General features: G+C 53.4%; 1 protein-coding gene across 1 annotated transcript in view; it reads right to left on the reverse strand.

Moving 5' to 3' along the window:
• FLT4 (fms related receptor tyrosine kinase 4) overlaps positions 1-26,519 on the reverse strand; it is a 57,062-nt gene that overhangs the window by 4,860 nt on the left and 25,683 nt on the right. The window contains exons 3-25 of the mRNA XM_072872435.1: positions 23,113-23,387; positions 18,731-18,843; positions 17,673-17,835; positions 17,290-17,429; positions 16,415-16,583; positions 15,501-15,618; positions 14,710-14,861; positions 13,791-13,953; positions 11,810-11,948; positions 9,073-9,181; positions 7,637-7,996; positions 7,241-7,387; positions 6,444-6,575; positions 6,051-6,157; positions 5,613-5,748; positions 4,710-4,814; positions 3,054-3,167; positions 2,727-2,815; positions 2,283-2,430; positions 1,613-1,707; positions 1,144-1,266; positions 602-713; positions 130-229 (exon numbers count right to left, since the gene is read on the reverse strand). Coding sequence (XP_072728536.1) covers positions 130-229; positions 602-713; positions 1,144-1,266; positions 1,613-1,707; positions 2,283-2,430; positions 2,727-2,815; positions 3,054-3,167; positions 4,710-4,814; positions 5,613-5,748; positions 6,051-6,157; positions 6,444-6,575; positions 7,241-7,387; positions 7,637-7,996; positions 9,073-9,181; positions 11,810-11,948; positions 13,791-13,953; positions 14,710-14,861; positions 15,501-15,618; positions 16,415-16,583; positions 17,290-17,429; positions 17,673-17,835; positions 18,731-18,843; positions 23,113-23,387 — 3,309 coding nt within the window. The remainder of the gene's footprint in view (positions 1-129; positions 230-601; positions 714-1,143; positions 1,267-1,612; positions 1,708-2,282; positions 2,431-2,726; positions 2,816-3,053; positions 3,168-4,709; positions 4,815-5,612; positions 5,749-6,050; positions 6,158-6,443; positions 6,576-7,240; positions 7,388-7,636; positions 7,997-9,072; positions 9,182-11,809; positions 11,949-13,790; positions 13,954-14,709; positions 14,862-15,500; positions 15,619-16,414; positions 16,584-17,289; positions 17,430-17,672; positions 17,836-18,730; positions 18,844-23,112; positions 23,388-26,519) is intronic.

Genomic DNA, 26,519 nt, shown 5'->3' on the forward strand with positions numbered 1-26,519 from the left:
CCCTGTCTGAAAGGTCTTTGCATCCCACAGAGGGATGTCCTGCCCTATGCTGGGATCTGGGAGGTTTCTACCATACAACAGAGGGCTCTGCTCTGACCAGTGCTGGGATCCGTAGGGTTTCTGACTCACATTTCTGCTGTGGCATACTCTGGGGCTCTCATCCTGGTACCATCTTTGAGCCTCTGGCAGAACTCCTCGTTGATCTGGACTCCAGGGTATGGAGATGCCCCTAAAGGATGTTCAAAGAAGGGTGGGAACATGAAATGTGCCATCAGAAACCAGTCCTTCTGAGACTGCCCTTCCTGCCAAAACGCTGGGATATGTGGTCACTTCTCATACACAGCCCAAGTCCTTGGTGCTGCCTGAGACAGGCCCCTCTGCCTCAATGAGCTGGAGGCCACCTCTGCATGCCTGTCTCCCCATCACCCTGTTCGTGGGTGGATATGGCCTCCATGGTTTTTTTGCCTACACCGATGTCTCTTCCCATCACCCCTTAGACGTCCTTCAGAGCATCAGGGCCTCCTGCACAGATTTACCCACCAAGCTGCTACATGGGAAGGGAGGTCTCCCTCAGCAGCATGTGACCCTCATTAACACTCACCTAGTGAGAAGATTTCCCAGAGGAGGACGCCAAAGGACCAGACGTCACTCTGAGTAGTGTAGACCTTGTCGAAGATGCTCTCTGGAGCCATCCACTTCAGTGGGAGACGGGCCTGCAGGAGGGAGAGGCAAGGCACAAGCGTTCAGTCAGGGATATGTCCCAGGACAGCCCTTATTGTAGCAATGGGATGAAAGGGATGAAAGTAAACCAGAACCGATAGCCCTGCTCCTCTCTCCATGGAGGAATGGAGGTTTGGTTAGGCCAGAGGGAGGGATGGAGACACTGAAATGGGGAGGAAAGAGTATAAAGAAAGAAGAGGAAGTTAATGACAGGCTGAGCGGCAGAAGGAAGGAGACAGAGGTCTGCTGGTGGAGGAGGAGGACAGCACATACATCACTGGGCCAATAGTTCCTGGTCCCAGCCACACAAGTGGTTCCACTCCTCCTTTTTCATCTTTTCCTCAGTTTATTCCATCCCCAAAGTAGTTTATGAACACCTCAAGGGGGCCTAATCTGTATAGGGTTTGAGAAGATGGCACTCACACTGCCTTTCCTGACATAGTCAGGGTCCTTGTAGATGTCCCGGGCCAGGCCGAAGTCACAGATCTTTACCACGTTGTTCTCTGACAGCAGGATATTGCGAGCCGCCAGGTCTCTGTGGATGCACTGAGGGCACACGAAGAGGAAGGGGCAAAATCAGAGGGACATGAACCACCATCAGAAAGTGCAGGCCACCCTCCTCCCCTCATGAACCTGAGCTATAATGGGGCAATGGTGGAAGTGGGAAGGAGCTAAAGATAAAAATTTCAAAAGGAGATGGTTAAGGAGAGGATGAAATGCAAGAGGACTAATTTCCCATCTTTGTGTACACAGGGCTACCTCAGACTTCCTGAGAATTGTGAGGCAGATCACTGAATCTCTCTGTGTGTCACCTGTCAAGTGGCTGTAGGCAGGCCTTCTCTGGTCAGGCATGCACAAAAGAAGAGGGGAGCAAAGGAAAGGGTGAACTCACCTTTCGGGATGCCAGGAACTCCATGCCACGTGCTACCTGGAAGCTGTAGCAGATCAGGTCTTCCATTGTCAAGGGACTTTGCCACAAGTCATCCACTGTCCAGGAGTACAAGAAAATTATTAGACAGTGAGCAGTCTCTTGTCCTCCTTGCCTCTCTCCAGGACTGCAGGATACAACCAGCCTCTTGGTGAGATACAGCTAGTCCTCAGTGCTAACTGGAGTAACCAGCTCCCCTCTAGGATTTTCTGCCTAGGTGTCAGAAAGCACACAGCAGGAACCTGCTTAAGTGTGAGGAGAATGAGTCCAGCCTCCAGCACACATCAGTCAGACAGAGTTGTGGGGAACAGAGCTGGAAGGGACTTTGAAGGTCAGCTCCTCATTCGTGTCCTAGGGAGGACCCACTGAGATCCCCCTCAATTCTCCTTTCTTTAGGCTAAAAAAATCCAAAGGGATTTAATCCTCCCTTCTGGGTTTCGAGAGTCTATTACAAGAGACAACAGATGACTGTAATAGCCCTGTTCAGGGAATTGCCACGCAACAGTGGAGTGATCAGCTCAAGGCTGGGTCCCAGCTCCCCCGTGTCATGCCCTACCTGTTCCCCAAGTTAGCCAAGTCTGGCATTTTTTTTGGTGGGCCAGGTGAGGAGCCACTGCCGAGGCTGGAGTATTACCTTCCTGGATCGGCTGCACTGTCTGGCTCTTGTGCATCAGAAAGCGGTTAAAGATAGCGCTGTCGCTAGTCCCAGAATGACTCCTCCTGTCTGCTCTCACTGCCTCCACGATGGACTGGACCTGAATACGCAGCCTGGGAGACTTCTCCTGGCAAGGAGACCAAAACAAAAACCTCAGCAGGCAACACACACTGTAACCCCTGCGCCCACGAGCTGCACAGTCTTTTCCTGTTCTTAGACTGTAATTCTGGCCTGGAAGGACCTATCTTCCATTGCAGAAAGAAATTACTTCCCCGATGTGCACATGAACCAAGATCACTGTGTAAAGTTAATCTGCTGCTAGACAGAGGGTGTCTTTGTCCCATTGTCAGATCATGTTTCAGGCTACACGTCTTCCTTCCCTAGACATGGGACAGGTTCCTGGGGGCAAAGGAAGCTACTTACCCTGTAAGGACTGAATCCTTCCCGCTTGGTCCGCAGGTAGTTGGAGAGGTTTCCATATTTGCAGAACTCAACAATAACCATGAGTGGACCTGGCAAGAAGACACCAAAGGTCAGGGGAAGAGGTAAGGGTTTGGGATGCTCAGAATTTGCCCCAACTTGTGTTATGTGCAGCCCCGCTGAGCTGTGGCACCTGCCCTAAGTGCACGCAGACACACCGATAACATCCCCACACGTCCCTGTGGTCACACACATGGCCAGCAGAAAGGACACAGGGGACAAGCACTGATCTCTGGGAGCAGGCACAGCCTGTTGCCCTGGGATATTTACCATTGGGTTTGGTACAGGCACCCAGCAAATTCACCACGTTGAGGTGATTCCCGATGTGAATGAGGATCTTCAGCTCTGACATCAGTGCCTTGTGCTCACTTGCTGTAGCTCCCTCTGGAAACACATAGACCATGTCATGACGCCTCCTCACAGCTTTTCACTCCCCCTAGCCACCCTTCTCTTAGTGGAGTGTTAATGTGAGTCTTGCTGAGGAGGCTGGGACCCCAAAGCCTTGGTACATTTTGTTATTGCATGTTTCCATATGAAATGTCAGAGCCTTGTCTGGAGCTCCCAGGATCCTTGCTGTAATGTGTCGGGTGCTCCCTGCAGGTGCAGGGACCCGACAACAGAGGACAACAAAGGACAACACAACCTGTGCCCAACAGATTTTTCCTTGTGATAGTTGTGCAGGGAAAAAGATCACTTGAGGCTTACATACGCGTTTGAACCTCTGCCCTTTTGGCCTCCAAACAGAGATAACAAGCCATAAAACCATTTGAAGGAAAATTAGAAACAAAAGGCATCTGAGTCTTTTGATCATGACTGAAGATAGGAGCTGTCTCAGCTCAAACTCAGAATATCTTTTTATGATTCCTCTCCAATACCAAACATAGCATTGTGCCCCTGCCAGCTCTCTGTACTGCATTTTCTCTCTGAGTGCCTAATTTGCACCAACTCTTGATCCTCTGTTTTACCCTCAGGGTTTGTTCGCTGGTTTTGTGTGCCTTTTTCATACTTCTCTGCTTCCCCATATGCTTTTTGCCTTACTTGGGAGTTTGTAAATTTAGTCTGAGAGAGAGAAGCTTCCTCTTGAACTGCAGCTGATGGGCCAGGCGAGAGCCATGCCTCAAAGGACTGTATAGCAACCTTGTCCGGCCAGGCTTCCCTCTGCAATTGCTGTGCAGATCACCTGTACACTTGCAGTGGTAAGTGCCGCTGAGATGAGCCATGACTTGGCTTCCACATACAGGCCACTGCTGGCCAGAGACTGCCTCCGTATTTTGTTGGGTGCCAAATTACAGAATAATGTTCTGGATGCCTGTTTGAAAGCATGGCTATAAAAGCTTAAAATCTCACTCTGGATTGACCAGGCTTTGGGTGCAAAGCCAATTTAGCCCTCAAAGCTGGATAAGAGCTGCAACCTGCTTCCTTACCCAGCTCCGAACCTGGCCCATAAACACAAAATACAGGCACATTTGGAAGAAGGCAACTGGGAGCAACGCTTCCTTTAGTGACCTGCCAAAGAGGGTCTCTGGATTCTTGTTCGTCCTTTGAGACAGATTTCATTCTTTCCCTTTGCAGACAGCTAAATTTCCTTGAAAGCCGAGTTCCCCAAGTTCCTGCTGTCTGCTCTGCCACTTGCCTCCCAGTGCAGCTGAATGGGGCTAAAGTATCCACGAGAGGAGGCCAAGAGGATCAACTGTGTTGAGGCCAAGAAGCCATAAATTAAAAAGCTGGCTCCAGCTCCTCTCCCCTAGTTCAGGGCTGGCTCAAGCAGAAGCACCCAGGAGTGCTTGTGGGAGATAAAACATTTTCCAGGGCCTTAACAAATGCCTTATGCAAAAGACAGGCATTTACAGGGTGGACATTCCCTGGCAGATGCCCCATTCTTTCCTGTCCACACAGACTGCATATTCTGCTTTGCTATCCACATACCTTTCAGCATTTTGACTGCTACGGTCTCACAGCTATTACTTTTATTGATCCCAAACGCTGATGCTTCCACCACCTTCCCAAAGGCACCGTGACCCAGGACTTTACCTATGGGCAAGGAAAGAGGCAGTGTGAAGGAAGGCAGGTGCAGCACAGGCAGAATGGAATGAAAAAACAAAAATCCCAGCAGGAAGAAGAAAGAAAAAACATCATAAAGGAAAAGGAAGGAGTGGAACGTGTGCCCTTCCCAGGTGGCTGCTTGCTCTGTCTGTGAGAATAAGAGAAAGGATGATGGGAGGAACTGAGACAGAGCGGGCATGGACAAAGCAGAGGAAGGAAATGGCCCTGCAGAAGTGAGGGGCTGTTTGTTGCCCTCGAGCAGAGCGTGTGGGAAAGGTAAACGTGACACCTTGCAGCAGAGCAGCCAGGGCTAATGTCACTGCTCTGTGCCTCAAAGGTAGTCTGCAGCCCTTTTAACCCTCCCAGACAGATGGAAGAGGCTGCAGGTGGGTGTCTCAGCATGAGGAGGATAATGGATGCAATCCTTGTCCTGAAATCAGGGTACCTGCCATGGACTGGGCTGTTTTGTCCAGATTGCCACTTGGAGAATATGGGGATATGTTTTACAGCATGCCCAGAGGTCTTCTGGTCTCAGTGATACCTGTGTGAGTACACTGGGAGAGTCTGGGCTTACAGTTGGCTCAGACCTGTCCATAGTCAGACCCAAAAAGATTTCCCAGGCACAGCTGGGCTTTAGGAACAGTCTGGGGAAGAAGGTGGGAAGCCTGAGGCAAAGAGAAGGCATTAAATACACAGAGGTGTGTAAGAAACCTGGAGGGTGAGTTTGAAGGGCTGGTGGGAAGCCCTCGCTGCAGCACGCAGTGGCAGGGAGGGGGTCCGGCTCACCTAGGCGCAGGCGGTCTCGTGGGAACTCCCACTTGCTGGAATCATAGGGCAGGTACTCGCACTGCTCCTCCAAGGGCACCTCGCCAGGGTCCATGATGATGGAGAGGTAGCCTGTCTTGATGTCTGCATGGGCAGGCTGCAGGAATCAGCCAACACAAAGGGTGAGGAGATGCCCTCCCTGCACTGGGTGCTGACTCCCAGAGGGGATTTGGTTCCTTTGCCTGTCTTGACCTGCTTCACCCTGGCAAAGGCCATTCCCTGTCACCTCCTTTACCACAGCCCTTATGCACCCTGTCCTTGGCAGTGAGAGCGCTTGAAGCAACACCCAATGACCTCCTTTTAGTGGGTGCTGTCATACAGCCCCACATCACAGCAATGGTGTTGCCTCAAGCCCCACTAAGCCACCTCCCCTGCCCTGGGACAGAGACAGTCACGTACCCTTTTGATGTTACAGAAGATGAGGATAAGGAGGATCCAGAAGAAAACAGCGATAACCCCAGTCCCAATCAGGATGACAATCTCCACATTGGTCCTGTCGTCAGAGCCTGTGGGACGAGAGGGAAATCATAGCTTCAGAGATTCCCATTCTGTGCCTCAGCTCAGCCATCCCCTGTGGCCTGCTTCAGGATGTTGGGAGACTGGGGAGGTGTGTTTGCCTGAGCTAAACATGCTCTGGACTACAGATCCTCCTGTGAGAGCACCATGCCACCAGCAAGGCCTAGGGGCTTTCACTGCCTCCCGCTGCCTGATGTCACAGGGCAGAGGCATGGGACCTTGGCCACACTCCTAACTGCCCCCCTTCATCCCCAAGGGTGTTGTGGCTGCTGGTACCTTCCACAGAGACACTGGCCGAGGAGTTCACACAGCCCTTAGCGTTGCAGACGCTGCACAGGTAGAGCCCAGCATCCTCTTCTCTCACCCTCTGAATGCTCAGCCTTTGGTTGAAGTCTGCCAGGTCGATCCCTGTAAGGCATAGAGGGTTGCGGTGGTCACTCACAGGGAGGGGGGATTAGTATACTGGACTCATTCAGGCTCAAAATAACGCTCCTGTTTTTTGGCTGGTTCATTTTAGATGGCAGAATGAAATTGCACCAGCTGACAGAGGCTCTCTTCGGCGGCCGGATGGCCCCAGAAGTACCCTGGAGGGGCCTTCCCCAGGCAGTGTATGGAGGGGATGAAACCCCCGCAGACAACGCTGGATGGGGACAGTGCCCAGGCAGTCCAGCTGGTGTGTCAAGCTCTACTTCCACTCCAGGACCTGTTCCTTTCCCTCTGCAATGTGCCTGGATCCTTCCCACGTTCCTTCCATGGGATCTGGGTTGGTCTTTGCCTGAGCAGAGATGCCAGGCACTGGGCTGGGAGTAAGAAGATGAATGATTTATCCCTCTCTCTCTGCTCTCCAGCTGAACGTGCACATGCACAGACAGTGCTAAGCCAGGCCCTAGGGCATAGACTTGGCCGGTGAGACTGCATCAAACTGGGATAGAACATGATTAAAATCAGAGTTCAGCCAATTCAGAGAATGGGCACCTTTGCCTGGGCACACAACTCCCAGAACCTAGCAATGTTCAGCTCTCCAGCTGCTGGACATGATGTCCTGCCTTTGATTCACCCCCAGCCCACTGTACCTGACACTTCTTCCACCAATTTCTCATCTTTGTACCAGCTGATTTCGGGAACGTGGTTGCCGTCCACCTTACAGCGCATTTCTATGGAGTCGCTGATGTTCACCCAAATGTCTGTCAGGTTCTGCTTGAGGCGGGGGATCTCCAGGGCTGGAGGAGCAGCACAAAGAGGAGGAGGAGAAAACGAGAAACTGATTGATCAAAAGAATATCTGTGCTCCTGGGGGCCTTTGGGTCTCTGACCCCTGCTGAAGGGTGTCTTGAGAACCCAGGTGCCCTGCCTTTGCCACCTTGAGTTTAGCTTGCTTGCGTGGCTTCCCCTGAGGATGGACCGGGAAGGTGATGGCAGCAAGAGCACCAGCTCTCCTCCATCACTCCCGCCTGCCCTGCGGACCCTCACCCTGCACAGAGATGTATTTCTTGTGGCAGTGCTTTTCCCGGGTCTTCCGGTTCTGCACCTCACAGACGTAGTCTCCCTCCTCGCCCAGGGAGATGTTGGAGATGGTGAGCAGCAAGGTTGCATCGTTGGAGTCGGGCTGGAAGCGCAGTTCCCCCTGCATCTTGGTGGCATAGTGGTGGACGTTCTTGCAGTCCAGCACGAGGGGGTTGCCCTCCTCATCATGGAGCTTGGAGAGGTTCAGCCGATACCACTGCAGGTTCTCGTAGGTGTAGTTGTCCGCGTTGCAGCTCAGCTGTAGGTCCTGCCCCTCTATGGGCTCTTCTGAGGGCTGGGACTCAATCTCGAACCCGTCTGGAATGGCTTTCAGGAAGGAAATGAACATGTGAATGAGTTTTCATGGCTGAGCTGCCAGACACAATGAAATTGTCTCCTTGGGCTCAGCTCTCTGAGACCGCCCTGTCCTCAGCCAGGGTAAAGGAAACCAATCTAGAGCAGAACTGTGACATGGAAACTGCTAGCAACCAACAGCTTAAGCCCAGCGAGCGCTAAGGGATATGCTGAAGTCCCAAAGTCAAATTAAGATGGGGTCACAAGTGAAACAAATCTGGGATGTCTGAATTAGGCTGTTACTGCTCTCAGTTTAGCTGCAGCATTCTGGATTGCACACATGCCTGCTTTTACACATGCAGGCAGTTACACAGCCAGCCTGGACAACGGCACACACAGAGCATTACTGGAGCAGCAATGGAAGATGTTCATCTACCTCCACAAAAGCTGGTGGCTCTGACAGCACAGGTACTACCTGTGAGGGCCATAGGCCCAGGCTTCTGGGATCTGTCCAGAGAGGCACGAAGATAAGCCTCTGCTGTGCCCTTGCTGGGCTCCCTGTCCCCAGCGGACAGGGACAAACTCCCGCCAGCACGGGGTACCACTGGCAGGAAGCTTATGCAGCCCCATATAGGCCACAACTTCAGCCCACGCTGCTGGGCTCTGGCTTCTACAAACTCAGCTTCCTCCCACCACCAAAATCCCGTGGGGACCCTGCCGCGGGGCTCGGGCCAGCAGGACCCTGCCTGGGAGCGGGTCGGGCAGTGCCACTAGAGGATGCTCTTGGACCAGGCACATCCCCAGCCCAGGGAGCTGCCTGGGCCTGAGCCAGCAGGACGTCCCCAGCCCAAGACCTGCCAGAGCTGCTCCAGGACCTCGGCACAAGGCAGCGCCGGCTCATCCCCAGGTCTGCCTGCGCTACCTGCTGCCAGGGCTCCAGGCTTTTGCCACTCAGCAGAGCTCTGGGGTAGCCCTGCTTTCCTGCTGGCTTCCCGGTCACTGTTTAAGGTGCTAACTGTGAATGACAGGACCCAGCAGGTCTAGGGACCTGCCTATTTCAAGCAGAGAGCTCGGCTGATGCAGGTGGAGGGGCTGTCCGCAGTACTCACTGGTCACGTAGAAGTAGATCAGCCGCTCATCTCGACCCACTTTATTAGAGGCGATACACTTGTACATGACTGAGACGTTGGCCTCCTGGATGGCTAGTTTGCTGACTGTCTGATGGGGGAAGAGAGCATAAGGAGTTAGGAAGAGCAAGAGGGAAGAGAAGTAGGATCAGTGCTGCTCTCTGGCAGACAGCAAAGCACACAGCAAGCCTGGCCCCAGGCGGCAGCTGTACCTGGGAAAGGGTTATGCAAAAATAGCCCCTTATTCAATAGCCCTTTGTGCATTTCAAGCCTTGTCTGCTGGCTCTAGCAACAGCAACATGGTTTTATTCCTGATCTCTGCTCCTTTTTACAGAGCCCAGCCAGCACAGATGCCTCTCCATGGGAGCAAACTTCTTGCTAAGCCCCTCGGGTGACCACGGGGATAGGCCTGTGCCCAGCAAGGGAGACGTGAACACGATGCAGGGCTGAGGGGATGGCTAAGCTCCTGTCAGGCTTTATGACAGTGGGCAGAAAGGGAACGGACACCAAGGCTTTGATTCCCTGAGCCCTCTGCAGTGAAGTGACTGCTTAGTGTCCCACAGAGTTCAGTGGAGTTTACAGGTACTTACAGACCTGCAAGCACCCCTTTTATCCATAAGGGGAAATCAAACCTGTGAAAGCATCCCAGCTCTCACCAGTTTAGGAAGATCTGTCATCTTCTCCCTTTAAATTCCAAGTGTACATAGACATGGTCCTAAAAGCTTCCTCCTCCCTCCTTCCAGCAAGACATGACTAAGATTGGGCAAACAGTCAGGCTGCTGTCCTGGGAGCACGGACCCAGGAGATGCTGCCTCCAAATAAGCCAGGAAAGGCAGCTGGGGAGTAAGGCTGCTCTCCTCCTCCTGACTCACACTGCACACATGTGAGCTGCCAAATGTGTTACAAGCACTCCCCTTAGAGGAGATCTGCAGTTTGAAGCACAGGTTTCTCCTCCCTCCCAGTTTAAATGACAAGGTTATCACATACGAAAATCCCTCTAATGAGACAATGTTTAAAATGCAAAAAAATTGTGTTCCTACAGGGAAACTACTTTGCCTTTACTATTCATCCCATAGACTTTGGGAAGCATTTCCGTTCTAAGTGGCAATGTATTAGCTTGTGTTAATCAGAAGGAAGAGTCATTCATTCAGTGCATATTCAATACAGCTGAAGTGACCTTATTATTAGTACTTTTGTGTGTTGCCTTTTCCGTTTCTTGGAGTTATTCAATACAGCTGAAGTGACCCTATTGCTGGCACTTTTGTGTGTTGCCTTTCCTGTTTCTTGGGGATTTTCCTTCTAATCTGCACTGTTACGTTTGAGTTGGGGTTTCTGGATTTGACATCATCCTGCTGTCTGCAGTGTGTGGCTGTGCACGGCACGCTCTGTGGCTCATTCTGGCCTTTCCAGACAGAATGAAAAACAGAGGAGGATGGTAAGAGAAGACAGGCAGAAAGGAGAAGGAGAGGGAGAGAAAGCAGGTTTGAGGACATGGCTTCCCACTGCAAGTGGAAGAGCTCTCTTCTCCCAGAACTCTTGCACATTCCTGGGCTGCACAACCTAAGTTGGACCTCCAGGACAGTTACAACCAAATAGATGGAATGAGAAGGACACAGCTGAGGAACAGGAGGAAGAGAATGAGGAAAAAAGGGAAAGATCAAAAGGGACCAAGACGAGAGTCACATCTGGAGGAGGACACAAGGGCTTCTCACGAAGCTCCCACCACCCCTGCTCGCCTTTCCAGGGGACACCAATCCCTGCCTCTCCCTTCAGCTGCTCTTGGAGGAGCAGCATCTGCCCCTGCCACCCTTTTGGCAGAGTGATGAACTCCCGGCCAGGCCAGGGGACGGGAAGTGCCTTTGGAGGTGTGTAGGAAAACAGGAAGTGACTTTCGGAAACGGGGGCCCATTTGTTTGTTCTGCATCCCTCTGTGAACGGCTGGTGCCCGACACCAGCGGGAACAGGAACCCTGTCATGGCGCAGACCTGACACTCGTGGCTACCAGAGAGAAAGAAACAGGCAACAAGCAGTGTCTGGCTGTTTGCAGGTCACACACTGCAATGAGGGAGAGATGTTCCTTCCAGAAAGGAAACGCTGTGAAGGAGAAGTGGGCTCCGTGGGGAACACGTGCTCTCACTCACAAACCTGCAGCGGATGGGTGCCAGCATCCCCATACCACCCTCGCCCCACCGGGATGGGGACAGCTGGATGAAATGCCCTGCCACACACGTGCACGTTCCTGAGGCCAGAGAATTCCTGGTCAGTCTGTGACTCCTGGTCTCCCTTCCCAGCTGCCCAGGGTGCTCTGCGGGGTTTGGCTCTCCCAAAACAGCTCAAGCAGGAATGCTCAGAAATGGCCACGGGAGCCCCCACAGCACACGTCCCCCACACCCTCCTTAGGTGGGTGCCCTGTGTTCAACAGCAATCAGTGTAAACCCTCCTGCACAGTCAGCCCCAGCGGGAGCCTCTCTGGATGCTGGGTAATTTCTCAAAGATGACAGATCTCCCTCGCCCTGGGGCTGCCTGGTACTGCGGAGCCCCAGAGCTAGGAACGGCTGCTGATGGTTTACTTTAAAAGCAGAGGTGTGAAGCCCTCCCCAAATCTGTCTCTGCCAGGCTTGCTTCCAGGCCACTTTTGCTGGCTGATCGCGAAGGACCTCTCTGAGGGTGCCTGTCTCCAGCTCCCCGCTTTGGGATGGGCTTGGGGCTACAGCCTCACCTTGTTCCGCCCCTCCACAAACTCCACCCAGGTGTCAATGCTCTCGATGGGGTTCACCGCATCCTGCTGCGACACATCTTTCCAGTCCTTGCACTCGGGCATCCGGTCCCGCTGATGGCGCCTTGCTGATCGGTGCCTGCTATTGCTAATCCAGCAGCCAGGGAGGAGCAGGAGAAAGAGGAGAGAGATGGAGAGACGGTCAGCTGGGGAAAAGGCAGCAAAAATAGCTTTGTGTCTGAGAATTGATGCCCTTGTCCTCTAACTCTGCAAAATTTCTTGGGTCTTTTGGTTACGCAGTTCTAATGCGCTTTATAAGGGTGCTCTGCGATCACTAGTGAGGCAAACATCTATAGATGTGAAAATTGAGGCAGGGAACAGATACTGGTGTCCCAGGCAGTGTCTTTACCCCCAGGCCTGTGGTTTCATCTTTCCCTGCTAAGGGTGGAGAAAGGCAGGGGTGAAATCAGTTCATGTATGCCTGGGGCAGTTCTTGATGCCACTTTGCTCAGCAACAAGGCCTTAAACCCCTGCTGGGACAGTAAGTCAGGGATGTCACAGACTGGCTGGGTGCTGGCCTGGAGAGCAGATGGTGCAGCACCCAAGGGTGCTCCTGCTGCCCCTGATTCAACAAATACCAGGAGGGAAACATTCCAAGTAGAGATGCTGCTGGTGTCTCACAGGGGCATGGTGGTACCTCTTCGGGCTGAGACAGGCAAGCAGGGAGAAGTGCCCAAATCTGTCAGGGACCCGGGATGCTGCAGCCTGCAGGGTGCTTCTGAAATGCAGGTGGGGCAGGGAGATGGGAGGGTCTGCCCAAAATCCATGGTGGGAGGTGTGGAGGGAGAAGGCTTATGGTGAGAGGGAAGCAGGGGAGAGCTGAGCACCCAAGAGCAGTGACAAGGGTGCGTGCTGGCAGTGCAGGGCAGACCGCTCGGCGGGGTGAGCACACCGGCGAGCTGTGTAAACAACAGGAAGCTAGAAAGAAGCCTCCTGCATCCTCTGGATCTATGCTAGGCAGAAATACGGTGGCCTTGGGAGACAGTGCTCATAATTCATGGGCCCCTCTGCTTCCTGACAGGGCCACAGTGCACTCGCATGCAATGGAGAGCTCTCTGGCGTCCCTGGCTCAGCAACAGCCTGCACAGGGCTGCGGGACCTGGCTTCCTCCAGGCACCCTGATGTTCTCTGCCCTGACTACTCTGGCTACAACTCCCCAGCATCCCTTTTCCTTCTTCCTGTGAGGTTGCCACTAAAAAGCACGACTGCAGCCCTGCCTGGTGCTGCCCCAGCTTCCCAGGGCGCAGGCAGTGGGCACGCACCCTTCCTGCCTACCTATTGGCGCTGCCTGCACAAACACCCTCTTGGCAAACCATCCCAGCAACTGGCAGAGATCCGGCACTTCCCTTGGATTCAGCAACTCTTCCCTGCATGCAGCAGCTCTGCTCCCCTGCCTATGAGCACTTTTGCTTCCATCATTACCCAGCAGAAGATAAAGGACCAAAAAAACACAGGGACCTTAGGGCAGGAATGGGATGAGCCCCAGCTGCTGTCTCAGGGTCTCACCAAGGGGCTGGGACAATTTCTTCTGCAATCTGCTTCAGTTTCCCTATTAGCACAGTGGTCAGCGGTTTTATTGCAGGTGCTGTGAGGTGTGGCTGGGCCATGGACATCCCCTGCCGGATGCAGATGGCCAAGGACAGAGGGGAAGCCGAGGAAGCTCTTGGTGTCTGGGACCAGCCAGACTGGGCAACACTCCCACACGGAGCACAAGTGTCTCCGGCGGGCTCCACTCTGCCTTTCCACAGGGTAAGTGGGTGTACAGTGCTCCGAGCTATCAGTCGGTGCTGTCCTCCTCTTGCCATGTTGTGGCTGGGAGAGCAAAAGCGAGACAGGGTCTGGGACACAGCCACGGTCACAAGGAGCCCATAACACCACGCTGGTGGCCTGGTAAGACACAGGTGTTGGAAGAAATGGCACTTACAGGCTGCGTCGGGAGAACATCCGACAGGGCATCCACGGCCTCCACTGCCACTGGATCACCTCTGGCGCTGGGATGCCATAGACCGTGCAGGTGAGGGCCTGGGGGCTCCTCCGGGAGTAGATGCTCGGGGAAGAGGCTTCCTTCTCATGGATGCGTGGAGGAACTGCAAGGATCAGAGTGACACTGTGAGCGGCCACAGGCTCAGCTGCTGCATCCCCAGGCCAGGCACAGCCCTCCCCAGGCCTGTCTGTAGAGAGACTGGACACTAAAGCACTATGGCTCTCAGGGCAGCTCCTGGGGAGCACAGGCCTGCAAGGCAGAGCAGGTTATACTTAGGCAGATTCAAGTGACGTCATTTCTCCTTCTTCTGCAGAGTGTGACTGTCTGGATGCTGCAGGGCTCAAAGCACTCTCTGGCAGCCCCCAGCACAGGGCTACAGAGACTGCTGGAGACAAACCTCCAAGCAGCAGTGCCCTTCCAGCACTTTTTGCACTGGCATCTGGTTCCTGCAGGACGGGGACCAGTTTCTGCTGGGGGAAAACTCCCTATGAGCTTCCCACCCAGAGGAACTGCTCCAGCTCCAGGCTTCATGTGTGTTGCAGCTGCCCTGCCCTCAAGTCCACATCAGTCAGGGTCACCCTCACCAGCATCTCCAGCTGCAGTTGGGAAACGGCCCCTGAGCAAGGATATATCCTGCCCAGAGTGATGGAGCCAGGAACAAAACTGTGCCATATCGCCCAGGCCACAAGGAACCAGCCTCACTGTAACCAGAGCATCCCTCAGCAGTGGGGGAGAAGGAGACGATGTAAATACCAACTGCTTTAGGACAGCAATGGGGACTTGGTCTCAGAGCAGCCCAAAGGCTGGGGCCATGGGATCAGTGCTCTCCCCTGGCCCCAGCTCTGGCCCCCTCCCTTACCATTGACGATTAACTGGAGGCTGATGCGCTTCTCCAGCCCCGCCAGCCTGTTCCGCAGAACCAGCGTGTATATCCCAGCGTGCTGCTCTGACACATCCTTGATCTGCATTGAAGATTGAGATTGCTTGGGAATTAGCTTCCCGTCCTTGTACCTGCGGGGAGGCAGAGAGAAAATGCAGCCATGGGGAGGAAGAGTCCCACTGGCAGCCTGGCAGGGGTTTGCTGGTCCCCACTAGAGTGCAGTCAGGGCGCCCCTTGCTAGCACTGGGGACCTCTCTGGAGAGACCCCTGGGCTTTCCCTGGACCCAAGTTATGGGTCTGCGCATTGTCTCGTATGGATGTGGTGGGGTCGGGGATGTCGTAGCTCTGCCCTGAGCAGTGTGCAGGTGCAAAGCTACCAACTCCCAGCCGGCTCTGGCGGAAGTGCAGCACGATGAGGTGCACAACCTGGCCCACTCTCTTGCTCCTCTGGGCAGCCGTGATCCCTGCTGCAGGGGGATGAGGGGCAGCTCCTGTGGGAGCTCCACTTGGCCCCTCCAGACAGCGCAGAGCTGCCAAGTCAGGCCAGGACCTTTGCTGCTTCTTCCCCAGACCTCACCTCCTCCCATCCCAAGCTGTGCAGCTGACAGCCAGGGCAGGTGGGAGAAATGACCCCCATGGGTGGGAGAAAGTGACATTTGGGACAATCTTGGCCACAGAGGGACCTAGCAAGGAGGGCGGGCTAGGCTTCCCTACTTGGCAGAGGGAAGGAGGAGAGGAGAGGGTGGCTCAGGCTAAGAAAGGTGCGTTACCACTGGAAGTCTGGCGGGGGGTAAGCCACAACTTTCACCGGCAGCTTCACGGCCTCGTCTCCTGCGGTGGCTTCTATCACTGGGCCCTTCCTCCACTCCACATTGATGAAGGGCTTTTCTGCAAGAAAAAAGGTGAGCATGGAGGAGAGGAGAGCAAAGGGTAAGGCTGTCACCAAACTCTGCTGCTCTCCACAGGGCCTGACAGCAAGGACCAAGGACAGCCGGGGTGTTGTAGCAGCACAGTTGAAAATGACTACTTCTCTGCAACAATGAAGTCAAAGTTATTAAAATCCACTATTGCCCCGTCTGCCCATACGACCCCCAGCCCCTCTTCCACATCCCTGTTCCCAGGGGGGCTCCCTCCCTGGAGCAGAAGGGGAGGGAGGGAGCGAGTGCCAGGCAGGGCTGGGCAGGCCAGCACAGCACTGCGACTCTGGCGGCTGAAGAGCTGCCTCTGCCTCACCGTTGGGAGCCATCAGGGACGCAGGGAGGCTGTGCTGCCCCGTGACTTTCTGCTGCCAGGACACAGCTGCCCAGTGCTGATGGTGCCTTGTGCACCCGCAGCTGAGTGTCTCCCAGGCCAGCCATGCCATGGGGCACTGCATCTGCCGCAGGGCCATGAGACCTGTGTGTCCTGCCACCCCACTGGCATTTGGGCCAATTTAGTGTTTGCATCTCTCCCTCTCGTCATCTTGGCACCTCGCTGAGTGTGATCGTGCTCCCAGTGTGGTGCTGGGGCACACAAGGGCTGAGGAACTGGAGGAAGGCTGGGTCTCACTAAAGCAGAGTGGGATGGAGGTGCAGGAGCCCCTCTACTGAGCCTTGGGCCAAGCACTGCCTAAGCAGTCTGGGGATTGCTCTGCTTGCATCTCGGCTCTGGCTGTGGCTCTGCCAGGGAGTGGAAGGTGCCATACCGTGCACAATGACGTCGGTGCTCTCCTCCAGCATCTGGGCACCATTGGTGGCAGTGCACGTGTACTTGCCCAGGTCCTGCTGGCTGACGTTGTGGAGGGTCAGGATACTGGAGAGCTCCGTGTGTGTCTGCAGGGACCGGCGCTCGGGCTCCATCACTGCCCGCTGCGTCTGTGGGAGACAACAGAGAGAAGGGGATGAAAGACATCAATGGGATGGGGCTGTGCAGATGGGCTCCTCACATCTGTGCTTCTTGCTGCCTAGTGCTTGCCTCTCCCTGGACAGGCATCTCCACCACTGACCACCATTCTCAGGGATGGAAAGACAATGAGCCCTGCGTGACTGACTGCCTGAGGCTGAGGTCAGAGTTTAGCACATGTTTTGCTCTGATCTGCAGCCCAGTAACCAGGCTGGGAGCCCTACAGGTATGTGAACAGAATGATGCCCTCAGGGACTCCTCTGTCTTACTGTTCACAATAGCCAGAGGCTACAACAGGGGGAAGACATAGTGAGGAAGGGACCCCCTTGCAGGCTCTTGGTAACCAGGAGTGTGTGGCTAGAATAGCTCCTTTTAAGCCAACAATGTTTGCTCTGGATTTGCACTGACGGAAGTGAAGCCAGTGTTTGCCCAGGAGAGCCCCAGAGCAGTAACACCTTGGCAAGGAGAGTGCTTTCTGCCAGTAAAAGGGGTTTTCCCTCTGTCTGCCTTCTCCTGCAGGACAGAAAAATGGGAAAGCACTCTGACCAAGATGTCCAGGGCACAGCACGGTTAGGATCATTAGCCCTGCCAGTGATGCCAAGAAGGGGCAGGAGAGGACGACTCAGAGGTTCACGAAACATGGTTCAGTGCACGGGGAGCCGCTCTGTTTGCTGGTACCTGTTTGCCAGGGTAAGTCCACTGGAAGCGGACGCCGGAGTTGAACTCAGCCCACACTGTGCAGTTCAAGACCAGCTTCTCTCCCACTAGGAGCTCCATGGCTTTCTTGGGATACAGCTGGATGTCGTACAGCTCGCTCCCTGATGTGGAAGAGGCAACGAAAAGACATTTCTGATCTGTTAACTCTTTGACTCAGACTATGCAGTTACAGGAGGCTTGGGTATGACCTCCTGCTGCTTGGTGCATCTCTGGCACACAGCAGAGGAGATATAAGCACCATGCAGAATCTATGTAGCTAGAGAGGACCATAACAACCCCATGAGCCACACTGATGGATTTCAGAGCCATCCAAACTGCCCCCCTGCACCTTCCCAAATCTTCACCTGCTATATGGATGATGAAGAAATTGGATTTGAAGACCTTCTTGTCAATGACAGTCTCACACTGGACGAACAAGGAGTCCCTGATCAAGTGTGTGGGTACCTGTACCCCCTTCTTGTTGTCCCAGAAAGTGCTTTTCCCGTCAGGGTGGATGAGGGAATTTTGCTGGAAAAATCAACATTTTGCCAACTGAAATAAGAGTAACAATATTCACACCCCACCCCTTCCAGGCTTTGCACTGGCTAACACATCCCTTTTGTGGGAAGAAACGATGCAGCATCATACTGTGCTGGCCTCCCGCCCTCTCCCCCTGAGGGTTTGTCATCTAGGAATTGCAGCCTCCCCTATACCCTGAGCAGTCGAGAAGCCATATCCTGCACCACGAACCTCCTCATCTGCAGAGTGGGCCAGAGATTTCCAGGAATGGAAACTTACAGAGATAGCTAAGGAAATTGATGCTGATGTCCCAAACATCAGCCTCACCGGGATGAGTGCTGACCTTGGGTAGCGTCCTTCCCGGGCAAGGGAAAGGCCCCTGGCCCCCAGAGTGTCCCTGGAGGCCTTTGTACAATAGTAACACTCATCCTGGAAGGATGTATTTGCATTGTAAAAAAAAAAAAAAAAAAGTAAAAAAAAAGTAAAAAAAAGGCACAAGCAAACTGATAACAGAGTTGTTTTTAGTCCTCAGCCCCAGGGCTGCAGCCTCCTCCCTTGTGGGGATGGTGACCACCTAGAGGGTTTGTAGATCACAGAGACCAGAGCAAAGAGGGAATGCTGTGGGGAAATGGGATTAAAACAAAGTCTTGTTTTTTTTCATAGAGCTCCAGGGAAGAGAAGCAAGGTTGGCAGGAAACCCGTGGGGTCTGCCCAAGGGAATTGGACAGCACAGCTTCAACCAGCAAATAAAACGAGGAAGCCAGTGGCTTGTACTTTCCATGGAAAATATCCCATGCATTTTCCATTCCTGGCAGTGCCTGTCCCACTTCCACTCAGGCAATTACAAATGCAGAACAAATGCAATACATGTCGGTCCAGAGCCTCCCACTGGCCAAGCTCTCACCGAGATCAGTGTGACGTTAAGATCTGGGATGGACACGAGGCATGGTACCCAAGTGTTCTCTTTCTTGCTGATGAGGAGAGTCTCAGGCTTGTTGATAAATGGCTGTTCAAAATCTGAAGAAGAGATATAAGAAGAACAACAACTAAACAGAGGCAACAAAACAACTGGGAATAGGGACAAACCAGAAGAAAAGGAGGCTTTCTGGCTTTCTTTAATATGGCATGAGCTTGCCAGAGGGAGCGGCGTTGAGCTGGATGGCCTCATCTGCAACATGCGACAGTCAGAGGAGACACCTGGAGCTCAGGAATGCAAAGGCAGCAGCCGAGGTGGGCGCCTGGGCCAGCCAGCTCCTCTGCACTAAACATCATACCGGTGGAGAGGCACTTGTGTGACACTTGGGCAGTGCTGGAAATGACCTCCCCCTTCCTGGCCTCCTCCAGGTCTCTGCCTGGCTTTGACCCTTTGTGAAACCAGTGGGTCTCATCCTGGGCTCAGCGCCTGCCCAGCTGGTGACTGTGCGTAGCCCCATGGCAGGGACGGCGCGGGGCTGTGCCGCCCCGGTGCAGCGGCAGGCAGCATGACCTTCCAGGGCGAGGAAGTGATCCGCAGCGGAATGGTATGCAGATGTCATCCTGCAGCCATCCCGGCTGGCAAATAAACAGATGAGCTGAGCTTTCCAGGGCTGCCACCCCACTGCCTCCCAACTGCTACAAGCACAAATATTGACAGGAAGAGCAAAACCACCCAAAATTAATCAGTGAAATGACTTAGCAAGGCCAAGGGCGTTACACTAAACTCCACATGGAGCTAGCACCAAGAAACAAAGTGTCTGCAGAAGGGGCTGCCCCATCCTGCTGAGTGTGTTGCCTGTGTCAAACGAGAAAAGCCCAAGCGGGGCTCCACAGTAGAAGGGAGTTGATGGCAGCATATAAAGGAGACGTGTTGTGGCCCTGACCTGTCATGCCAGGCACCATCCAGACACAGAGTGCAAAAACCAAACTGATCCCAAAGAGATGGCAAGCTAACAGGGCAGCACGGACCTAATTTCTAGTTCTTTCTCAGATACACTGGAAGGAGCTGGTGAGACCAAGATGCAAAATACACTTGTATCCCAAGCCACGGCTGGCCAGAGGGTGGGAAGGGTGAGGTTTGTCTTGCAGTCCCTCTGCTGCTGAGGCACCTGCTCACCTGTCTGCTTGGCAGAACTTCTGGTTTGAGGGTTTTTCTACTCTTTGGACTCTCCCAAACAGGGCATAGAATCAGTACGCACCCAGGCTGACTAAATGGGATGAAGACAAAATTGGAAGAGACAACAAATTGCAAGGCTGCTTGGTGTCCTCTGGCAGCGCCTCACTGATGGATAATTTCTTCTGTAGTATCAGCCCCTGCCTGCCCATTTCCACAGGGACACATGCCTCACAGGATGCTCTGAATAGAGACTGGCCCTAGTGTCTCCAATGCCTGGTGTGGCCAGCATCTTTTCTCTGTAAGAGTCATGTCTCTGGAAATGTCCACCCAGCACGTGGTCATGATTGGCTTTGTTCATGGAAATTGTCCCATTGGTGAAGGGGGCTCCATAAGGAGGTGGTGGGTCCCCATCTGGGAGACGTGGGGCTACCCCAGGGATCTGCAAGGGGAGATTTTATGGCTTCTGGTATGCTGGAATCAGACCAAATGATGCCAGCAGCCTTAAAAGTTACTCTTTATTCACCTGGATTACAGCTAAACCATTGATTTCAAGGGACTGTAGCATGAGGATGTCTGTTTGCCCAACCTTAGACTCCTTCCTTCTGCTACCCAACCCCTAAAGCTGCCCTAAAGCTGTCTAAAATGACAAGTCAAAGATGAATTTGTTAATGATCCCCATTTGGGGATCCTGCTGTTCAAATCACATTGGGCCCAACCCAATCCAACCCAGTGCTCCCACTGTTAAGTGCATAAGGGAATTCCTTTAATTTTTTATCTATAAAGCTGTTGCTTCAGTGATAGTCATGCTGCAAAGACCTACTCTGGGTGAAGCATTTTCTTCTACAGCTTAGGTGAAACAAGCCATGCACAGGAAACGTGTTGGTCAGCTCTTATGAAAATACAGATTGCCCAGAGAATTCTTATCTTTTTTTCCTGGGGTTTTGTGCTGCCACGGGATTGCTGTCTTCTGAAGTCACAGATTTGTTTCTGAGTGTGAACATGTTCCTCGTTCCCCTCCTGAGCCTTGGGCATGTGAGAGGGAGGAGGCGCACAACTCCCAGAGGTAAGAGACTATGAGGTCCCCTCCAAGCTCAGATGGCAGCCAAGAACTAACTGATTTACTGGGCTGGTCCTGCTGCCAATGAGCTTGTGATTCATGCACTAACTCCCCTCTCTGACCACATCACATATTTTCTGTAAGATTGTCATAATGGGTCGGATGGGAATAATTTAGCATCTTCTTCATTAATATATGCTAAGCCTTATGAGATGGGGGCTGTACATATCCTATTCCACCCTGATGAGGCATTCTGTATGTTTACAGCACTATCTCTAGCTGTAATAAAATACACACCTAACCAGACACATGGGAAATGAGACATATGCATGGAGAGTTCATTTGAGACCTGAGCTGCAGGTAAAATACAGAAGAACCCATTTTTCCAGCCAAGCACAGATATTTTGTTCCTGGCAATTCCACCAAGCTCTTACCATGAGAAATGAGGTTGATGGATAAATCTGTGGTCTGATCATGCTGTCTCCAAACATCCCCGACACTTACATCAGCCCTTCCAAGCTCTCGAGGGATGGTTTCACATTGCAGCCCAGTTCAGCAGGAACAGGCAGGGCTTTATCTGGATGTTCTGCAATGGCTACGGTTACCATATGCCTGGGTTTTCTTGACATGTCCCTTCTCCTGCCTGAAAGCCTGTCCTGTCTGGAAAGGCGGATTCTGAGGTTTCCTAGATGTTTTGATAGCCATAACAGGGCACAGTCTGATTGGAATGAGTCTGAACATGTGCTGTGTAGCCATGTGCACAGCAACGCTGCGAGGTGTTGGCTGGATCTGTTGCACACACGCTGTCCACAGGCACTGTGAGTCCCATGGGCCCTGACAGCGTGGGGTTTATTGCCCCTAAGCTACACCGCACGTGCACACTTGCTGCTCTCTAGTAAACAGGAGAGCTACACCTGAGGCCAGAGGTGAGAGAAGGTGGACGAGGGGGCAAAGGAATTGGCATTTGCTGGATCACACAGAAAATCAGGCTCTTGCAAATGCATTCCCTGCGTGTAAGCCTGTTAGGTTGTACTTATTTTCAGCGTGTGTAAGAAGCTCTCTGCCTCCATGCCGATACAACACTCTAGAGTGTCTGAACACCCCTGTCCAACATGTCTGGGATCCAGGGAAGCTCTGTCCTGTTTTAGGATGGGCAGCAGAGCCCACGGGAAGAGCGGGCAATTGCCGAAACAGACCCCAGTTCCTCTCCAGCAGCTGCCCAACTTTTCTGATTTGCCCCTGCATTTTTCTCTGCATAGTTGCAGAGGCAAATTTGGCTTTGCCCTGGGACTTCTGAAAAATGCATCTTGTATGTCATGACCTGCCTGGCTCGTGACAACTGCACCAACTAATAAATGGGGGTGGAAAGAGAAATAGCTCAGCCAACTGTTTCCAGGGGACAGCGCTCGTTTATCTTGCTGGAGCGTGTGCTGCGAGCAGTGGGGGAGACGGCAGAGGAGGAGCCCCTGGGGCATGGAGAAGCTGAGTATTGGCCCCACAGCCGCTTGCTGAGCTGAGGTTCTAGCTCCAAGCCTGGTGGACAGCCCTCCTCCTCCAAAACATGTCTTAAAACCCTGCCTGTGCGGGCAGCCCCTCTGCAGACAATGTGGAGAGGAACATCTGGGTCTGCCACGGTGGAGCGGCTCCGGGGCCATCCAGCCTGGGGACAGGAGGAGGCTGCACATGGCATGTTTGTACCACTCCTCCTGTCCCTCTCTCAGTCTCAGCTTTACGCAACATTATCATCCCTAGCCGCTAGCATCTCAGAGAGCCCCCAGCTGCCCAGAAGCTAACTCTTGTGCTTTTTTTAGCAGTGGAGTGTCTCTGAGGCCCGGCTCTCACTCCTTAAATTCCTGCATTCCAGCCTGGCTGGAGCAATGCCCCCGGGCCGGGACGTAATTGAATCCCAGGCGCTGCTGCCATCCCCCTGAAGTGAAGTGGACGTGGGTGGATATTGGCTCCCTCGAAGTGCAGGGAGCCAGTCCTTGGCCCCCTCCCTGAGCCTGCAGCAGCCACGCTCTGCCCTGGGAGGCCGGGGGGCACATTGGGCTTTTTCTTCTTTCTGATACTGTGCTGGTGCATAGGCTGACCCTGAGCTCCCCTAGCCTGAAGGCGCACATCGCTGGATGGCTCTTACCTCTCACAAACACGTAGGCGCTGACTGCTGTGGTGCCCTCGATTTTGGCATCAATGTACTTGTAATAGCAGCGGTAGTAACCCGTGTCGTTCGCTTGGGTCTCCGTCAGCACCAGGACTTTGCAGTATGGCTTCGTGCCAGTCCCCTCGCAGTCGTCTTCTCGAATTGCCCGGCTGCTGCTGGGGGCTGCTGAGGCCACAAACTCAGTCTCCTTCTCCTTCCCAGCAGGGTCCACCTTGCCCCCGGGCCACGACCACTCCAAGGGGTGCTGGCCCCTAGACATGAGCAAAGAGGAGAGTTAGCTTTGGGCTGAGCAGGGTGAACACGGTGGGGATTTAACTGCCCTGTGTGGCTCTGCACACTTCTGCATGTGGCCCAGCCAGCCACCGCTCTCAGGCTGTGGCATGGAGGAAGCCATCCTCCAAGGAGACAAACACGCTCGAGGAGATGGTAAGCAGCTTCACTAATCACTGGGCAAGCACAGGCTTGTTCCCTTCCCCAGGCCACCTCTCCGGCCATGCTAGGCTGTAAGAGATCAGCCCACTCACAAGCAGGACTCCCCCTCCCATGACTTTGTCCTACTGGTATTGATGTCAGGACAGGGAGCCACACACAGCCCTGAAGGAAAGGCTCCATTTATTCTCTATTCCCTCTCTTTATTAAAAGGGTCCAGAGCTATTAAGAAAACACACGGATGTGTTGAGTTCCCTTGGCTCAGTGCAGCTGCTGGCTGGGGCTTGTGGTGTGATGAATGGAGTGGGAAGGAGAATGAGGGAAGGTGAGCAGACTGGAAAGAAAATGAGAAAGAGAAAAGCAGGAGGGAGTCAAGGATAAAAGACAGTGAGGAGAAAACAAGGGGAGGCTCAGCTGACTGCCTTCTGTCCAGCTGCCAGCTCTTTCCTTCCCCACTGCTGTGGGAGGGGGTTCCTTGCTCTGCACAGCACCCTGCAGCCCCTCTGCCCCCCTGACCCCCTGGCTGGCCCAAAGCTGCTGCCCCTTCCCACTTCTGCAGGGACACTGAGCTACAGACACCCCTCTGAGGGCACGACCACAGAGCCTGTTCACCAGCGGCCCAAAGAAAAAAGGAAAAGTCCAGGAACTGCAAGAAACCCCCAGACAGAGCGTGCACGTGTGTATTTATATATAGCCGAGGATCTCCAGAGCGGGAGGCTTGCATATGCACATGTACGCACACACACGCGCCACCATAGCTTGCTATAACTGCACTTGTTTACTACAAACAAAACAAGCTTTTATTCCATGCTGGAAGTTTCCTTCTGTGAAATCAGAGCCCCTTTCAGAGGAAGGCCTAGTCCCCACTTGAAAGTTTGCCAGTGTAGCTGAATGTGCAAAAAAAAAGAAATAGGAATAAAGAAGACATCACAAGAGACAGCTGTGGGGGTAAAAATGGTCTTTTGTCAGCACTGTTTGCTCTATTAGGGGAAACTGGGTTCATCTGTTATGCAGGTTGGGAATAGGCATGTTGGCGCACGCAGCTCCTCTGCCAGGGCACCTCTGTGGGCAGATGCTTTTAAGTGCAGCCAGACCGTGACCGTCACCAATAGCTGGATCCAGACAGCAAGGGACAGCAAGGAGGAAACGAGATAAGGTGCCATCGGAGGGCACAGTGGCTCAGATGCAATGAGGACAGGATTTCTGTCCAAGTATGGGGGAAAGACCTGCCCCTTTGTGTTTGTCTTCAGGATTTGTCTTCCTGCAGACTTTGCTCTCTTCCAGCTCCCGCTGCCCAGCTCACCACGGATGAGCTTGGAGACAATGTGCTGCACTCTCCCCGTGTCACCAAGCACAAGGGCTCTGGAGGCAGTGATGTGCCCTTGGGGACAGCCACGCAGCCCCTCTGACCCAGCTCAAACTTCTGCATTCACTAAAAATGCCATCAGTGCCTGAGGCAGGACTGGAAGCACAGCTCCAGCAGCTTGTGTCCATGAATCACGGCATGAATCCTTTTCCAAAGGATCAGAGTCCATGAACCCTTCAATAAAAATAAGAATCTTGAATTTTGAGTTTTTCCCATCCTGTGCATGCACAGGGAAAAATAACAGTAAATCTGATCACCAAACCAGTAACACTCAGTGGACTCCGCCATGCCCATTGCTCTGCTGCACTGGGCACAGACTGTGAGGCCGGCCCCACTCTTAACCCAGAGCCAAGAGCTTCAGACCCCCACTGTGCAAAGGAGCCCCAAAGCCCTTTGCATTTGCTCAGGCATTTTTGGCACTCCACATGGAGCAGGGTAATTGTACAAGTCTCCAGCGTTTCCGCTTTCTGTTTGTTTACCCACGGGGATTTTCACGCGTTATCAGATCCCCTTGTTTTATTAACCATCAAGGCTAGCAGTAGCTGAGTGACACGTATTTATATAAACACGGATGGGCCAGTACAAACAGACCTGCCGACCAGCCTGCGGGCAGCTCTAAACTAAGGCATTCCTTGCATCATGTGCTGCTCGACCAGGTTCAGTGGGGACGCGGAAGGTGTAGGCATTAGCGTGAGCCCAAGTTAGCTTCACTGGTGTGTTAAGAGGACCAGAAGGGATGAGAGCAGGCCAGGCTCACTTGGGTTTATTTCTGAATTTACCCTCTTCTGCATTTGGGGAAAGGTCCAGGCAGCAGTTTTGGATGGTTCCCTCCCTCCTATCTGTCACCTTCAAAGATTTGTTCCCAAGTTGTTTTCCTTCAGCTCTGTGATAATGTGCCTCTGGGTGATGGAGCCTGCTGATGCCAGCTGGAAACAGATGCACTGTAGGCTTCTCCACAGCTGTTTTTCTAAATCTTTTCAGGACAGATGGGAGACATTGCAATTGGCACCACTTTTCTTCAATCCTCTTTGAAGCTCCCAAGTGTGGTATGATGGGCAAAGCTGGCTGTGGCTTTGTGGCTTAGCTGGGATAAGACAGATCCCTCCTCAGCACCACAGAGCATGTTCACAGCGGTCACACACGTGTAGGAAAGAGCAGCAGGTGCTGTGTGTCCCTGGACACTGCTCCGGAGCAGCCATGGTGGGGCATTGCCTTGTCCTCGGGCTCCTTCAGCCCTGCCACAGCGCTCATTTCCTCCAAGGGAGCCAAGAGGGCTCCGGGGTCAAATACTTCCTCTCTGTCAGAGTAAGGTTTGTGCATCCGCAAGCATCTGCGAGTCAGCTCTATTAACAAGTCAGTGGGCAGCAAAGGACAACCTTGTCCTTTTTCTGAATACCACGGCTGGGTGATGCTCCCTCTCCACCTGAGTGCCCAGCACCTGCAGGATGGGATGGGATGGGATGGGATGGGATGGGATGGGTTGGGTTGGGATGGGGCTGGGCTGGCACAGCCAGGAATGAGTCGATCCCTCCGGAGGTTTCTGCTGTTGTGCAGCTGGCTCCTGTGGGCTCTGCTCCAATATTCATGA

This window comes from Ciconia boyciana, chromosome 9 (assembly GCF_034638445.1).
Source record: "Ciconia boyciana chromosome 9, ASM3463844v1, whole genome shotgun sequence".
Lineage (NCBI taxonomy): Eukaryota > Metazoa > Chordata > Aves > Ciconiiformes > Ciconiidae > Ciconia > Ciconia boyciana.